This window comes from Pipistrellus kuhlii, unplaced genomic scaffold, assembly GCF_014108245.1.
Source record: "Pipistrellus kuhlii isolate mPipKuh1 unplaced genomic scaffold, mPipKuh1.p scaffold_m20_p_2, whole genome shotgun sequence".
Taxonomy (NCBI): Eukaryota; Metazoa; Chordata; class Mammalia; order Chiroptera; family Vespertilionidae; genus Pipistrellus; species Pipistrellus kuhlii.
Window position 1 is genome coordinate 152,115,113 of NW_023425515.1, and position 18,577 is coordinate 152,133,689.

The 18,577-nt window shown below is 43.1% G+C and overlaps 1 protein-coding gene across 2 annotated transcripts in view; it reads right to left on the bottom strand.

Annotated features, from left to right (window-relative positions):
- Positions 1-18,157, bottom strand: part of RAVER2 (ribonucleoprotein, PTB binding 2) — an 82,940-nt gene extending 64,783 nt beyond the window's left edge. Inside the window, exon 1 of one of the 2 annotated variants that reach the window (XM_036447422.2) lies at positions 17,903-18,157. In XM_036447422.2, the coding sequence (XP_036303315.1) occupies positions 17,903-18,106 (204 nt within the window). In that variant the 5' untranslated portion in view covers positions 18,107-18,157. The remainder of the gene's footprint in view (positions 1-17,902) is intronic. The other variant, XM_036447423.2, reaches the window with a different exon arrangement.
- Between the last annotated feature and the right edge of the window lie 420 nt (positions 18,158-18,577).

An 18,577-nucleotide genomic window follows, 5' to 3' on the forward strand; every position in this document is an offset into this window, starting at 1 on the left:
ACTTGGCTAAATTTTAACAGCTTTAGGTGCAGCTGTTTTACTGGAAAGTTCATTTGAATACCAACTTTTTGGCAGGGGAACATTCTTGGACGAAAAAAAAACAACAATAAACGTTCCGCTCTTTTATTAGCAGTATAATAACAATAATTTACTGAGTGCTTACTTTATCCCAGGCACTTTATATACATTAACCCATTTAATCCTAACAGCTGGAGGAGCTGAATTTTAAAGCAAAACTTGAATAGCCAGATTTTAAAGATGAGGACGTTGAGGTCTAGAAAAGTTATGTGACTTGCACAGTGTGTGATGGCTCTGGGATTCAAAGCCCAATCAACAGTCTCCACAAGGAATCGTCACCACAACAAAAACAAAATCTATGAAACATTCATTTCCGTCACATTCCTTAAGCTCACTGCATCACGGACTTCCTGACCTCAGAATGGGGATGAGAGAGAAAAAAAAAAAAGTTTGGGAGATAAAAAACAAAAGCAACATATTGTCATTTTTGACAACTAGAAAGAAATCTGTTTGCATCATTCCCTTATTTAACTATTTCAGTGAATCCTCATTTCCCCTAAAATGAAATCCAAACTGCCTAATATAGTTTATAAGTTTATAATCATTTAGTCCAGCCTCCTGTGCCGGCCTCATATGAAATCACTCTCTGTCTCAGATTCTATGCCACCGCCACAATGAATGAGTGTGGACCATGCTTTTTCCCTTCTTTAGGATCCAGTATGTCTTGTTACCACTGCCACAAACAGTATCCATACTTCTCTCTTTCCCTCCTTCCGCTAGCTACCTTCTCTCCCTGGGACTCAGCTTAAGAGAGTTTCTCTAAGGAGTCTTTCTGAATCTCTCAGATACGGATTAGATATGTTTCCCTTGTGCTTCAACAGCAGTTTTCCCTCTCGCCCTCACAATATTTATAGCACCTATGAACCGTATTTTAACTGCTTACGTATTTGCTATTTTCATTAGATTGTAGGCTTTGCAAGAGCAAATAGCACACATGTGCTTTGTTCATAAAAAAGTCTCTCATATCCAGCACAATATCCAGTGAAAAGCAGGCCTTCGATGTTTGTTAAATGCATGAATGTTTGTTTCCACAGAGTGCCTTTTTCAACTCCAATGCAGTGCTATTTCTTTTGAGATTCTTGTTTAAAGTGCTGAAAAAACTGAAAATATACTTCTTTAACCTGACCTAATGCATAGCTCACTTTTTAAAAAGAAAATATTTTCAAATTAATTAATATTATATACCTAGCAACAAGAGGCTCTCCTTGAGCACCTTTTGTTTGCAGTTGTCCCAAGGAAGAAGACTTTAATCTCCAGGAGATACATTTAGATAATCGTGCCTCCCAAAGAATAACCATATGTAAATCACAATCTCATCTTCTCCAATGCACAAAATGTTTTGTTTTTCCCTTCGAATATCACCTGGCTGTACTATTAGTTTCCTATTCCTATGCAACAAATAACCACAAATTAAACTTAAATGGGTGCTTAAAACAACACCTATTTATTATCACTCAGCTCTGAAGGTCAAAAGTCCAGGCAGGCTCAAATGGGTCCTCTTCTTAGGGTCTCTTCAAAGCCAAAATCAAGGTGAGGCACCCTTTTTCTAGAGCACATGTGTCAAACACAAGGCCCACGGGCCAAATCCGTCCCGCCAGGCCTTGCAATGTGGCCCGCACCGCGCTGTCATCACTGTACTCCGCTGCGTTTCCATCACAATGACAGTTTATGATTGTTCAGTAAACCATTCGGCCCGCGATTTAGGCTGGATTTTAGATTTTGGCCCCTTCTCTGATTGAGTTCGACACCCCTATTCTAGAGGCTTGAAGGAAACCTGCATTTCCTCTCATTAAGGGGTTATGCAGAATTCCTTGTGGTTGTGAGACTGAAGTCCCTGTTTCTTGCCGCCTGTCAGCTGGGGACCATTCTCTCAGCTCATAGAGACTGCCCTAAAGTCTCTGTATGCAGCCCACTTCATCTTCAAACCCAGCAACAGTGCATCAAAGCCTTCTGGCGATTCAAACCATTTGGTTTCTCCTTTTACTGCTAGCCTGAGAGAACTCGCTGCTTTTAACAACCAATGGCTGGTAAGATTAGAATGGGCCCACCTGCAGAATCTAGCTTTTGTAAGTCAACTGATTAGTAACCTTACTTATATCTGCAAAAAATTCTTTTTACCATGTAACATAAAAATTACACATATGAGACCCTGTCACACTCACAATCCCATAGATTAGAAATCTTGGGGTCACTTTTTAAAATTCTGCACACCACAATTTTCATTAATAGATATAATTTACTGCGCACTTACACACCCTTTACACAAAATATCTTTTTTTTTTTTTTTTTTTTTTTTGAAATAAATGAGCTATGCTTTATTCTTACTCTGGAGCACCATACAGCAACCAACACAATTTTTGGTAATTAATCTCATTTACTTAAATCAAATAACTTTAAGGGGAAAATAGCTTTTACAATCATATATATGAATATGATATAATTTATGCACATTTTAGAATACATGGAGCAATACTATATCTTGTTTATGGACAAAAATACATTTATAGAAGATGTTTAGAATATGTTTGGAAATGATACACACCAACTTCAGAATAGTAACTACCTCAGGAGGGGAGGGGCAGGAAAAGGGATGCGAGAAGAGACTATAGCTGTATTCCATAACATCTAATTGAAAAATATGCAAAAGCAAAGAAAGCTCTGAAGCAAAGTGGTGAATTGTTATCTTCTATTAAATCTGGGCTGTGAGTATTTTCATATCCATGTTGTTATTTTCAACATGTTTGAAACATTTTATTATTATGAACAAAAACATTTATCTATAGAGTATTAGGTCATCTCTGCAACCCTGAGGTAGGTACCAGCTGAATATATAGAATGTGCAGTATATACACAAAATATCTTAATATGTCAGCTTTCAGAACTCAAGCAAAGTGAAGGGACATCCGCACAGAAGACAAACCCAGCACAGAGTGTCAGAGCACAGGCGATGTGAGGGCCTCTGGCCAGGGGAGCAGCTCAGTTCAGAGGATGAAGCCTCTGCTGCATGAGGTGGGCATCTGCCTGGGGGAGGGAGGCGGCAGCCATCTGCAGTGGTGATGGGAGATTTCTTACATAAAGAGGGATTTTCAGCCGAAGCCGGTTTGGCTCAGCGGTAGAGCATCGGTCTGCGGACAGAAAGGTCCCAGGTTCGATTCCGGCCAAGGGCATGTACATTGGTTGCGGGCACATCCCCGGTAGGGGGTGTGCAAGAGGCAGCTGGTCGATGTTTCTCTCTCATCAACGTTTCTAGCTCTCTATCTCTATCCCTTCCTCTCTGTAAAAAAAATCAATAAAATATACTTTAAAAAAAACATAAAGAGGGATTTTCAAATAAGTAGATATACTAAGGATAACAAATGCAGGTCACTCTCTGTCAGAAAAAGGAGTAACAAATATGGAATGGGAGAAAACTAGATTGCACTCTACAGTGTTAGACTACAACTTGCTATATCAATGTGAACTCATTATTTAGATAGATAGGTAGATAGATAGATAGATAGATAGATGTGTATATATATTCATGTATTTTTTAGTACTGTCTACTAAGAGGACCTGAAAGCAGTGGCATCTCAATGACAATGTAGATTCTGGCTTCTTAATAGTGTTTTCCTCTGAAAGAAACCTGGCACTATATTAGTCAGCTCAAGCAGCCATAACAAAATACCATAGGTTGGGTGGCTTAAATAACACAAACTTGTTTTCTCACAGTACTGTAAGCTAGAATTCCAAGATCACAGTTCTAGTTGATTTGGTTTCTGGTGAGGTCTCTCTTCCTGGCTTGTAGACAGCCACCTTCTGATTATGCCTTTGCTCAGTGCTTCTGCACGTGGAAGTAGGGGGAAGATCAGGCACACAGCAGAGAGCGAGTTCTCTGGTATCTTTTCTTGTGAGGAGACTAATTCTGTCTGGTCAGGGCTCCACTCTTATAACCTCATTTAATTACTTGCATACAGTCCCCATCTCCAAATATAGCCACACTGAGGAGTTAGGGCCTGACCACTCCACGAGCCTGCCTCCAGAGTCCCCCAGTCCCCAAGCCCCACAGCTGCCAGGGCCAGCCTGAGGCGCAGGCAAGCCTCGGATGGTGGCTGCCCAGCTGACACCCAAGGTGCAGGCAAGCCTTGGATGTCGGCTGCCCAGCCTCCCAGGGCCGCCTGAGGCTCAGGTAACCAGGGCCAGCTGAGGCTTGTGCTACCAGCAGTGGCAGCAGCAGAGGTGTGATGGGGGCATTGCCCTCCCTGATCACCAGGTCGCCTCCCACCCCTGAGAGCTCCCAGATTATGAGAGGCTGGGCTGAGGGCCACCCCCGCTTCTAGTGCATGAATTTTCATGTACCAGGCCTCTAGTATATGTATAAAAGGCTAATATGCAGTATCCCCGTGGGAGTTCGACCGGGAGTTCTATAACTCGCTATGATGTGCACTGACCTCCAGGGGACAGCGTGGAACAAAGGAAGGCCCCAGCTAGTGGCCGAAAGGCCCCTATTAGCCCTGATTGCCGGCCAGGCCTAGGGACCCTATCTGTGCATGAATTTTGTGCACCAGGCCTCTAGTAAGATTATAATGGAGCTAGAACATTCCTATCACCTAATGATGCTGTACCTATCCTAACATCACAATGCTATTCATTACTCTTGTGTTGGTGGTGATGTTGGTGCAAACAAACACACTGTAACACCAGTCATATAAAAGTACTGCACATATAACTGTGCACAGTATTTAGTACTTGATGATAATAAATGACTGTCACTGGCTTATATATTTACTAGAGGCCCAGTGCACGAATTCATGCACAGGGTCCCTCAGCCTGGCCAATGATCAGGGCCTATCGGGGATGTGGGGGGGCTGCCTGGCAAGGGGGAGGAGCTGCAGGAAGTTGGCTGGATACCCATCCATGGGGGGGGGGGAAGCGCACAGGATCTAGGCCTGCCAGGGGGAGGGGCCATGGGACATTGGCAGCTGCCACCCCCACAATTGGGGCTGATTGAAGGTAGGGGCCAGCCAGAGGGAGGGGCAGTGGGAAGTTGGCTATGGAAGTGCAATGACCATCAGGGGGCAGCCCTGCATTGAGCATCTGCCCCCTGGTGGTCAGTGCACATCACAGCAACTGGTTGAGCGATCATTCCAGTCATTTGGTTGTAATGGTCACTTATGCTTTTATACATATATGGATATAGATTGCCCCACTATGCTTTTTTATAATTATTTTAGAGACTACTCTTTCTACCTATAAGAAAGTTTTCAGTAAAAGAGTATGCCATTTTATACCTGCAGGAGCCTCATACATCTTGCTTATCATGCTCTTGATTGTATCATTTTCTATTGTGCTTAATGTAATCTTGTGTTGTTTGGTACAGGAACACACTATACAAGTTTGTAGCCGAGGAGCAGTAGGCTATACCATCCAGGTTTGTGAAAGTGCACTCCATGACGTTCCACAATGACCAAATCATTTCTCAGGATGGATCCTCATCGTTAAGTGGTGCATGGCTGTACTTAAGAACTTTTTCTATAAGCTTATTAGATTATTTCAAAATGTAAAACTTCCCTAATTCACATATTCTTCTTGTTTACTGCCATTACCTCAACTCTAGATCAGCTGGCACAGTACCTACAAGGGACAGAGTTAGAGAACTGGAGGCTAATGTGGAATCAGAAACAAACAGTGAAATTTGCAGGTAATCAAGGATCGAAAGCCCAGGAAGTAAAGGCAAGCTGGGAACTAAGAGCAGACAATCCCTGTAGTGGGTGAGGAACGAGAGAAACACTGAGCAGGGGGCCCGGGAAGAGTGGAGCTGAGTGGTGGGGGTGGCCGGACGATAGCTAACAACTACGCTGGCAAATGCAGGTTAAAACAAATTCAATGAGTTCTAAATGCTATTTTGGCACTCAGGTGGTAACAATCATATAACAGAAAGCTTCAAACACAGAGAAAATGTCCAAGCCCAGGGAAGAGGGAAATAAATTCACAAATCTAAAGATAATGGTAGTAAATGAGCACAAAATTAAGCACCAAATGCCTAGAAAACAAGTGAAGGGACTCAATGAGTTAGGGACTCACAAATCTTAGCAAGAGAGAGAAACATTCTTTTTCTAAATAGCAACACGCACTTATTGTGAAGAACACTGAACACCACAATGAATGATAGTCTTGACATGTAACAAGAAACATTCTTGGTATCAATCTTTGACTTCTAACGAATGTCAAGGAGGAAATAGTAAACATGGCTCCTTGTAAAGCTCTTCCAAGTTTTTCGGGCATCTCTCTTGTTTCCAGGCACAATACCTAAAGCCAGCTGTGTGTACTGGTGACCAGAGAACAAGGAGCTTTTACATCAAAGGTGACCTTTTAAGAAAGAAAATTAAGGAGCCTGATTTATATTCTCAGCGAGGTGGAGGATCAGCCACCAATGCCGAAAACTGCGCACCGCAGCTTTTGGTAAAGCTCTTCCCCAAGCAGCAGCTCTGCATCTGCTCACCTGGTCCGTACACAGGGGAGTGCCAAACACCGGACAAAGCCCACAATGGCCCAGAATGCACTTCTCAGCCTGATCCACAATCCCAGTGAGGTCCGGGAGGAGGTACAAGAGGTCCATAATCCCTTGGAATGACTTGGGAAATGTTATATGCCTATGAATATTAGCATTTTTTTTTTTTTTTTTGAGAGAGAGAGCACTTATAGCTTTCAATTTACAAGCCATAAACATTTGGCTGTATAACTGTTAGTGAATGGAGTAACTCACTGCCAAAAAGAACAAAGGCTTCCAATGCAAAATTCGTTCATTCTACCAACCAATCCTGAGAGTGTGCCGTGTGTCAGACAAGAGGAACCGAAGTACAGCATTTTAGAACAAAAAGGTGAGCATCCTCTCCGGTTTTAGATTTCCCTTCGAACGATGTGTCGGGTTCTAAGTTTAATACTAGTGGTATTACAGCGTGTGTGAAGGGGAATTGCATTGCAGGGTAAGTATATGAGCTCTGAAATCAAACAGACATTATTTCTTCTCTGTTCTACCACTAATCTGCTGAATGACCTTGGACAAACAGCCTGACATTAATTTTGCATTTCTGTGTCTCTATCGATCAAACAGCCTTGAAATGAAGATTAAATCTACCGGTAATATAAACAAAATACAATCTACAGTGCCTGGCAACAGTAGGCACCGAATAAACAAAGGTTTGTTATTTTTATGGTAGCTAGCCAGAGGAAAAGTAATTTGTTCCACTGAGGGGTTACTGGAAGATCTCAACTAGACAACCATGATTAATTTGGGTGCCACCTTTTAAGAGATACACTAACAAAGTGATTGTGATGGGTGTTCAGAGAAAAATTCAGGGTGGGGAAAAAGTAGATTTACAGTTGTTCATATGGAAAAAAATACAGTAATTAATAAAAAAAAATGAACTCTGCATTTCATGTACTCACAACTATAAACCTACTTTTGCCCATTCCGTTAATATGTTGGTGAGGAAACTGAGACTCAAGTCCTAAAAACTAATAACTGAAGTTATAAGTAAAAAAAAGAAACTACCACACACCCTCTATATTTACTGGAGGGGAGAAATTGAATCAAGAAATCAACATTTCAGGGAACTAAGCTTTACATATTCAATATAAACAAGAAATTTATAAGATAGCTGTCTGAAGATGGAGTAGGATACCTTACAAAACAGAAATTGATTTGACCGACATGAAGCAGGTGTTTACCAACGCTGCGCCTTACAACTGCCGAGGCAGCCATGTGCTGAACTGCATGGTGAAGACAGAACAGTGTCTGGTGGCTTTGCTGCATAAACACCTTCCTGGCCACCCGTATGTCCATAGGAAACGCAAGAAGTTTCCTGACCAGTTCACTGAAGATGAAGGGGACAGTGAGCCAGAGACCATTGGACAGTCTAGGGGACGAAGACAGAAGAAATAGAGAGGTGGGGCCCTGGTAAGGGAGAGGGAGCTGAGGTTCGGGAAATGGAGGTGAGAGCAAGGGAAGGAAGGGTGGGATGGAGAACATGGAAGGGAGGACACCACACGGAGTCCTGAAATGCCTGTTGTCCCAAGCTTGTGCTGTTTTTCTAAAACTCCATAGAACCTTAATCAAGCAGAGCTGTTATACTGGGTTGGTCTCTGCCCAGAAATATGGTGGTAGACCTTAACCTAACCTTTCTGAGAATTTCCATGAAGAGCCCAAGGGTATGAACCCAATTCCTTTTCTTTCCTACCCAAGGTCCCCTCCACTTTGGCCACCACAATAGTGCCAAGCCCTCTGGTCTCCAGGGGCGGGATTACTGTTTAATACAGAAGGATCAAGTATAACCAGGCCAGTTAGAGAGGTGGTGTGGCTTTTTAAAAATCTATATTTATATACAGCCTTGTTTCTTTAAGCCCATGTCTCTTCCCCCCTTCTCCCTCTCAGGTGACGGTATTAGTGAGTGCCATACAGAATTCTGTATTCACCAGCATCATGAAACAGTTGTGATCTTTTTGAGTTGATCTTGGCGGAGGAAAGGGACATGTCCTAGAGCCATTGCTCAGTACCCTTCCCCTTTGTGACAGTTCTCTCCCCACTTCCACCTCACCTCACCCTTCGGAAAACAAACAAACAAAAACAAACTAAGGCGCTTCACATAGAGACTGGAGTCCTGCTTATAATCATGCATATAATCTTTAGTTTGATGGATCTGGCCAGGGGGGTGTTGGAGCCCAGCCCACCCACATTCCAGATAAGCTCTTAGGGGAGCAGAAGAAAAGCAGGAAGGATTGAAATGTTTAATTTTTTTAAATTGACTTTTCTAGTTATTGAAGATCACTTGTTTTAGCAGTGATATTGTATAAAAAACATCTTGTAAAATATTTCTGTCATCTTGCTTTGGCACATGTACAGTATAATTTATATGATAATGTGTTTGCTTTCCTTTGCCCCATCTCCCCCCTCAGCCCATCCTCTCTCCTTCAGAGAAGTGGGTTGGAGGCTTATCACAGCAATCAGTGTGACCTGGGGGGGGGGGGGGGGGGGGGGGGGGGGGGGGGAATCCCCTGCCTGCCTATCCCTGTGGCTGTTTCTCCCTTCTCCATCTCCATTTCACCCCCTCCTCCCATGCCTTTTCTCTGCTCCCGGAGAACCTGGATCTTTCAGTGGGAGGAGAGATGGGAGGAGAAGCTAGGCAGCCCCTTCCCACAATGACTAGCACTAGTGGTTATATTTAGGCAAAAGTTTGTAGTCTTCTTTCCCTTTTATGGAAGATTTTGATAAAAATGCAAAACAGGGTTTAATTTTTTTTTTTTTTTTTTTTTTTTTGAATTGGAAAACTTGGATCACCTAGGTTCTTCTGTACTTAAATGAAATGAAAAGAATTCCACCAAGGGGATTGCAATTTATAGAATTTGGGAATAAAGCCTCTTAGTATTAGACTTCAAGGTGTGGTCCCTGGGGACTTTGGGGATTTGCTCCGGTGGCTGGTGGATAGGTTTACTGTCCCCTTTCCACAGGCTTGGAATTAGCACTGACATTACGATTTCATAATCCCAACACCAACACCTCCTGCCTCTTACCCTAGAGCCAGTCTGTTCTTGTTAACAGTAAGAATCCTGTGTTCCCACTTCAGTGATACCTGAATTTGTTGTTTTTTAATTGTCTTTAAGGAGGAAGAGCCCCACTGAGGGGAAAACTTGTAATAAATTGGAAATTTCAAATAAACATTATGTACTTGTGTTTATAAAGAAAAAAAAAAAAGAAATTGATTTGAAACTCAAGGCGTTAAAATGTGTTAGAATTCAACGTGTTAAGAACTCTGTAAATTGGACTTGTATATTAAGCAAAGGGATTAGATGAAATGTCTTCTATTCACTTCCAACACTGAAATTTATTTTAAAATTAAAGTTATCTATTATTTGGGATACTATTGGTTGGTAGAAACAAGACCCAACTTGAAATAAATGAACCAATAAAGGGAATTTACTGGCTTGCCTAATTAAGAAATCTGGAGGTAGGGCAAGCTTCAGATATAGTTTGATCAAGGCTCCATCTCAGCTTACCTACTTTTCCTCCCCCCGTTGGAAGTCTACTTTGTCCTCAGACTGCCAGCTGCAACCAGGGCATTACGTCTCTGCACTAATCTCCAGTGGGAGGAAAGAGAATCACTTACCTAACAGCCAAACCAAAATCCTGGCTTCTCTGTGATACCAGGCTGAAACAGTCAGTATGGCCAAAGGACTACCATGTATTCAGTGGCTCAGTTCCCAGCTACTGCCCATCTTTTTACCAATTCCAATGGCAGAAGGAAAAAAATCTTGTTTGTTCCTTTAAGTCAACCCCTACAGATGGGGAGAGAAATCAAACCCACACAAATCATTTACGCAGTTGCTAAGGACGGAGGAGTGTGTCCTTAAAGGAAAATCTGGGTGCTGTTAGGAAAAACAAGAGAAGAATGGAGACCGGATAGGGCCCCGTGGTCAGCAAACTGGGTCTCTCGAGTCACATGCGGCTCTTTGGCCCCTTGAGTGTGGCTCTTCCACAAAATACCACGGCCGGGGCGAGTCTACTTTGAAGTGACGTTAGAAGTTTAAGTTTAAAAAATTTGGCTCTCAAAAGAAATGCCAATTGTACTGTTAATATTTGGCTCTGTGGACTAATGAGTTTGCCAACCACTGGGATAGGCAACAGTATCAGTCTCAGCAAGATACAGATGGCACACCCAAAAACTAAGTAATTGAAGATAATTTTTAAAAGAGACTATTTACAAAAGCTTAAAGAAATCCTATTACTAGCAACAGACCCCTACAAACCCTAGGCCTAAGGCGGCAAGTGGAATGATTCCTTTCCCCGGGGGAGCGTGGCTGCACAGAAAGCACCGCTGGAAAGAAACCACCAGAGCCCTCTGAAAGTGGAAACAGCCAAGTCACAGTCACCTGGTAGAGAGAGAGAGAGAGCTGGGCGAATAAACACTCTCCTCTGCCCTCGCATCTCCCACCGGTGGCTCTGGCCAAATGAAACCAGAAACCACAGGAAGAGAAAAGCCTGATTAGTGCGATCCCCAGCACCAGCTAGCCGCGCAGGACACAGAACAGGTGAGGAGGGTAAAGATAGATCTGGAGGAACAAATGGAAGACAGTCCGCACAGCAACCAAGGAGGGTTCCCTTCAGATAATCATGAGGCAGAAATATAGAGTCCAGACAAGTGTTCAAGATGGTCTCACCTCCCATTTCTCATTTAGTACCTTTCTCCGGGACCCAGGCCCCTCAGAGTAAGGCGACTGCCTCCTTAAGGCAACTGAAATACAAACAGAGCCAGGGTCCCTGGTAAGCAATTTTACAACCTTTACACTTAGACATTTACGTTTTCTTTACTTACATTGCTTCATTTGCCTACTTCCACTGGGCTAGGTACTGCTCAGCAAAAAGAAAAGAAAGAAGCCTGGAAGCCCACAAGGGCCAACAGCTACAAGGTGGGCAGGATCAGAATGGAGAGACGAGACGCAGGGGGTTAGTGAGAGGACCCCCTTTTGCAGAGCAGCCTTCCATCCAAGTTGATCTCACCGAATGCTCTCCTCACCTTCTGAATCTTGCTTATTCCCTTGCCGAAACCGGTTTGGCTCAATGGATAAAGTGTCAGCCTGCAGACTGAAAGGTCTCAGGTTCGATTCCGGTCAAGGGCATGGGGGGGGTGTGCAGGAGGCAGCTGATCGATGTTTCTCTCTCATGGATGTTTCTAACTCTCTCTCTCTCCCTTCCTCTCTGTAAAAAATCAATAAGATATATATATATATACATATATATATATATATATATATATATATATATATATATATATATATATATAAAGAAGCAGCAGCAGCAATTCCCTTAAATACAGCTCCTGCCTGAGCCTCTGACATAAGACGCAGGTGCGCCCATCAACGATTTGAATAAAGCTGGGCGAGTCTCCCCTCCGGTGTAAAGCCGGTTAGATGCCACTCACTCCGTAGAGTAATCGTACGTACACTTCGGAAGCATCATAGCTTAAGTAGATGTTAAAATGCTAGCAGGCAAAACAAAACGCCGCCTACCTGTTCTTTATAAGGGAAAACGTGTAGCAAGTCTAAAAATAATTAGTAGGCATTAGGAAATGGCCTATAAATCACCTGAGACTTCTTCGGACTGCTCGTTAACACCGAGCGTGGAGATGCTAACCACAAAGGACTCCTCTTCTGGAATGTTTTCAGAGCCCAGAACAGGCCCGGCTAGAACACAGCAGGCATTTCTGCCAGGACTGAAAGCTCACAGCGCCGGGTGTCCCAGAAAGCTGCAAACAGTCCGCTAGCAGCTCTCAGTGTCCCTGTCACGTCGGAAGGAGGATGACAAAACACACAGAAAAGTAGAGCCCACAGTCAACTCTGATCAACTACATTAGAAAAGAAAACATGACCCAAAACCTTCAGTAGTATGAACTACACTGAGAAAAGTAACTTTTGGAAGCAAAATAGCATTCTCAATGAAAGAATAATTTCAAAGTGTGAAAACATCCAAGTATTGTCAGAAGAAGTGGTGATTCATAACCCTCCTTTAAAGAGAGGCAATAATTACTGAACACAATGTTAGACAAAACAAATAAGCATATTTTAAAAAAATGTAATTGACTTTAGAGAGTGAGAGGAAGGGAGAGGGAGAGAAAGATAGAAACATTAATGAGAAAGACATTGACTGGCCCGCAACTCGGCCACGTGCTCTGACTGGGGATCGAAACGGGGTCTCTTGGTTCATGGGTCGACACTCAACCACTGAGCAACACTGGCCGGGCAAAGCATATTTTTAAATTCCTTCCCTATCCTCCCCCCCTTAAAGAACACAAAGCATGTGAGAAAATTTATTATTATTATTATTATTATTATTATTTTTACCCATAGAAAAGAAAAATGGGAATAAGCAGCTTTTAAAAAGACAATCAATCAATTTCCTACATTTGGTGGTTTGTTATTCTAAAAGGTTCTTGGTTGATAAAACTATGCTTTCACATTGTATTGAAACGGATCATCAAGCTTCTCAATTAATTACCATAATAATAGAATGCTTTGAAATGAAAGTTAATAATACACACAGTGAGACAATAGAAGGCAGCTTCTATTACTGATCTCGGCTGTTAGTCCTAAGCACTTTACATTTTTTTTTTCTAATTGCACAATAAAATCCCTTGTAGATTTAAAAATAAACACAAAAAAAGCAAAACACATGTACATACACGCAGCATGTAAGAAAAAAGTGAGTGAACTCAAGTGATATAGGACATGATACCACTGTTCTCTCCATTTTGAAATCCCAGTAACAATGCTGTTTTTGAAGGCTAACCACAAGAAATAAACAATTTAGAGAAATGCAATAAAACCCACATATTAAGGTAACCCAAATTCTAAATTCAGAGTTGCAAAAGACGACTTGCACACGTACACAATGACTGTTCTGAGTATTCAGAACAGTATTCACAACACTGTTATTCACTATAATTAGAATAATGATAAACATTATTCACAAGAAACTAATCACTATAATTACACTCCAAAACACTAGCAGTCAAAGACAATACCAACAATATGAAAATCACAATGGGATGAAAGATTGGGGTCTAGGCATCCTGATAAAACTACAGTAGAATCCAATGCAGGACTAATAAGAAACGAGACTTAAAATATGGGCAAGAGCCAAATCACAAAATGCCTACAATCTTAGATTTCTATCCTATCATGTCATGCCTTTCAAACTGAGTCCTGGGTACTTCATGGTAATATAGGAATATAAACAACCATAGAATAAATATGGTGCATCTCCCATAAGTCTCAAGTTTATGGGGGCTGGGGGGACTGGAGGGGAGTTAAACAAGTATAAGTCACTGTTTTTATATTAAGTCCCATTTTACTAGAGCATAAAATTATGTGTTGTTTTTCAGACAGAATATGAATCTTAAAACAATTTCTTTCTTGCAGAAAGCCAATCCAGATTCACTATTCCTTACAACTTAAGCAAGATAGACAAATTGATGGAACAATCTGAGAAAAAGGTTGAGAAGCGGTGCCAAGAATGTGAAGTCAAAGGATTTTTTGTTTGTGTTTTAAAGCAGGAGTGTGACATCAGATGTGTGCTTGGAGAAGCTCTCTGGCAGCTGTGAGCAGGAGGGGCTAACACCAAAGAGACAGACCATTAATGAGGGTAGCTGACAAACAGAACATCTGGAACAGTCTGTGTAAGAGATGAAAAGGACATGAACTAAAGTTCAGGCTACAAGAACACAAAGGATCCGAGAGAGCAGAGGAAGCTGACCAGATAGCGCCTAACTGACTGCACCTAATCAATGAGACAGCTTTTAAGAACTTCTTAGATAAAGGTGTTCATTTTCTTTTTTTAGAGCTAGTATTTCTGTAAGTTTCTGATTTATGTATCTTTAAAGGCTCCCACTAAAAAATTCTACGTTCAGTGTGCCTTTTAATCACAGGAAGTGTAAAGTTTGAGATGCTACTGTAAATCTATCATACCAAAAATTAAAATTTGAGTAAGGTTTATAAAAACTACATTTAATAAAGGCAATACCCATATTTTTAAAAAAGTTAAGTTATCCTATACTAATCAGTTACCACTGTAGACTTTCTACACAGAATGAGAGCTAGAGTTAGGAATGGCTTTGATCCTTTGTGATATTGTAGAATAAATGAGTGAATAAACATAGATTCTTCTTAAGAACATGAAATTGATTATTTAAAATATCTGATTACTTAATAACTAAACAAAAAATAATATTGTAGCTTGTCCTAATTGGTTTGGCTCAGTGGATAGAATCGCCCTGAAGACTGAAGGGTCCCAAGTTCGATTCTGGTCAAGGACATGGGCAGGTACCTTGGTTGCATGCACATCCACAGTGCGGGGTATGCAGGAGGCAGCTGATTGATGTTTCTCTCTCATCGATGTTTCTAACACTCTATCCCTCTCCCTTCTTCTCTGTGAAAAATCAATAAAATGTTTTTTTTTAGTAATAGCTTAAAAAAAACATTATTAGTTCATAAGAAGTAAATATATAGTTTAGCCAGGTGATATTGGCTAAAAGGCACCAAATAAAATTATAGTTAAATTTTCATTAGTAAGTTGACAGTAAAATACAGCCACTAAGAAAAAAGAGACATTAGAATTGTTAAAGTAAAACATAAAATACCAAAATTCTTGCAGAATATATTCAGAAAAAGTATGTAAAATAAACATTAATTTTATTGGGCCAATGAAAAAAATAGCAATTCTCAATCTACAGAATCTAAAGAAAAGACTATTTTCATTCCTTTTAGAAAACTAGAATATTTTGGTTTATTCTACTTATTTATGTAACACAGATCACTGACAGGTGTAATATATGATTTTGATCACAAAAATTGGAAAGGTGCAAGTACAAAAGATGATGGAAAAATAAACACTTTTCAAAAATACTGTTTGTAATCAAACATTGCTCTGTTTAGCTTTTAAAACTACGTATCAGAAATATTAAAATAATTACAGAAAAAAAATGCTAGGACAAATCCAGACAAGCCTTTAAGTCATAAATAAATAAATAAATAAATAAATAAATAAATAAAACACCCCCCCCCCAAAAAAAAAACACACAAAAAACAACAACAAAAACATGGCATAAGAATTTAACTTAACGTAAAAATTTAAAATATTCCCAGTGCTGGTTTGATTTAGTCGATAGAACATCAGGCTGCGGACTGAAGGGTCCTGGGTTTGATTCTGGTTAAGGGCATATGTCGGTTTGCGGGCTCCATCCCCAGTGTTAGGTGTGCAGGAGGCAGCCAATCAATTATTCTCTCTCATCACTGATGCTTCTGTCTCTCTTACCTTCTCTCTTCCTCTCTCTGGAATCAATTATATATAATTTTTCTTTAACACACACACACACACACACACACACACATATGTGTGTGTGTGTGTGTTAAAGAAAAATTAATATACTTTAGTTGGCAGTAAAATGATATCTAGACATACAGATCTTATACCAATTTTATTCCATAGTTTATGCTTGCTACCTTAGAGAAAATCCTAAGAGTTAGACTAAACATACATCGGTAATAGAGAAGGGTTATCTCAAAAAATACTAATCAGTGTAATTCTTATAAAACATCTCTCCATCACAGACACCAGGTAATTAAAATTGTTCCTTTTATTAGACCCTTTGATCTATTTTTTATTATTGTCTCTTGCGAAGAGACATGAAAAAGATACCAACAACAAAGGAAGATGCGATAAAACTGTCTAAAATTTGGGGTCTAACTATTTTCAGATTGCAAGGACATATGATAAAAGGACATGACATTCTACAAAGGAAATCAAGATACTTCTGCATCTCTCTTCTCCTAGTTTATCTACACACATGCTATTTCTTCGATTTGCTTTTTTAAAACTGCCATCTGCCTCTTCCATGCCTCCCTCTGTCTGAGCTCCTTTGCTCTCCTGTTTGCATGGCGAGGGGAAAGTTGCCTCTATGAAGTCAGTCCATTACAGGTGTCCTTAAAGGTCGCATCACAAAACGTTACCTGCCTGATAGGAAGTGGACAATGACAGAATATTTGAAAGGGATAAGATACAAGGCTGACAGGCTTGTGTTTTGTTGTTTTTTTTTACCTTGCTTTTGGAAACAAAATAACCCTTTATGCGTGTGGGTTATCAAGTGATATGCTCACATTTATTATGAGTGGCTATGGAAGGTCTAATCACATAGTGATGAAGCACTAATCTTGTTATTTCATGGCTTTGCAATTCCATGTGTCCCCGTACAGGGGAAACCACACGAAATCTGCAGCTAACTACCATGACAGCCCACCCTCCCCACCCACACAAAATACACAAATTCAAGTTATACGTTAAAGAAACCATAGAAACCATAAAGACTCAAAGACAGGATCTCTCTTTCTCCCTCTCTGGTAAAACAAAAATACATAGACGTAAGCACAGGAAAAGAGAGCTCACTGCGGTTATCTTTAAGTATCAGAAATATGAGTGGTTTCCATTTCCCCATTTTTGCTTCCCTGTATGTTCTTGCTTTCCTACAAGGAGTAGAACCTTGGCAAACAAGAATGGGGGTATAGTTAACTAATCACAGAACTTCAAACCTGAAAGCAACAGTTAATCCGGATCAAAGACCGAAAGGAGCCTATCTTTAAGCTTCCTCCGAGCCCCTGAGGGATAAACCCTCTACCACTTGGGGTGCAGAAGACGGATGCACAAGGCCCCCCAAGACCAGGGATAACCTCTCCATTGCTTGGCCTTCAATGGAAGGGGCAGGGTTGGTCTACTACAAACTTGGTCAAGTGCTTCTGCAACAACAAAGCTCGCTCCCAGCTCGCTCACGCGCCCTCCCCGCCAGGCACACCCAAGTCCCCAGGACCCCAGGCGGGACCTCCGGCCCTCTCTATGTGCTCCCAAAGACCTGGCACCCCCAAACTGAGCTCCATGGTTTACCTCCACTCTCCTTCAACTCCTTGTTGCCCTCTCCCTGCCCCCAGGCAAACCCGAGGGGCCAGAGGGAAAGGAGAAAGCAAACCTGACTTGCAGGCAGATGCTCCTGATTTCCTCCCGTGACCTTGGACAAGCCGCCTGGCCTCTCGGAGCCTCAGTTTCCAAATCTGCACCCTCGCAGGGTGGCCTCAGGCTCAGAAACCCGGAGGTGGGGTGCACACACTCGACGGACTGTTCTCCTAACTCTACTCCGACCCCCTCTTCCCCGGACCTCTCCGAGGCGCTGGGCACCATCCTGGACCCCCACCCCCCACCCCGAGGGGGCAGCTTCTCTCCGGAGCCCCCTCCCGCCCAGCCCCGTCCCCGCACCTGGCAGCTGCTGTCCTGGGGCAGGTTTTTGACCAGGATTTTCCTGCGGTTGCTCAGCTCCCGGTGCATCCGCTGCAGCCGCGCGGCCACCTCCTCCGGGTGGAGCGCGGGGGGCGCGGGGCCCGTCTCGGCGGAGGGGCCCGGCCCGCAGCGCCCCGGCCCCGCCGCGCCCCCCGCGCCCGCGCCGCCTCCCGCCGTCGCCATCTTCCCGGCCCCGCGGCGGCGGCTCCTGGGCGGCTGGAGGCGCAGCGGCCGAAGAAGCCGGAGGAGGCCGGCGTGCGGGGCCAGGCGGGCGGAGGCCGCGGAGGGGGCCCCGGGGAGGGGGCGGGGCGGGCGGAGGGGAAACCTGAGCGCGAGGAGGAGCGAGCACCACCGCGCGGACCTCCCACTCCGGCCCCGGCCCCGGCCCTGGCCCCGGCCCCGCGCGCGGGGGCGCCCGCCCCTCTGCCCGCCCGCCCCCTCGCCCGCGGGCCCGGGCGCCGCCGCCGGGACACCTGTGCGGGCTCAGGGGGGCTGCGATCCCCCGTCCCTGAAGGGCCTCTGTGATCGGCCAGGTTGGGGCTCCGGGGCTGCTCCCCCCTCCGCCGCGCCTGCAGCTCCCGGGGGAACTGGGACTCCAGACGCTGCTCCCCCTCTTCCCCCCCACGAGGCCTCCCCACGGGACGGACCGCGCGG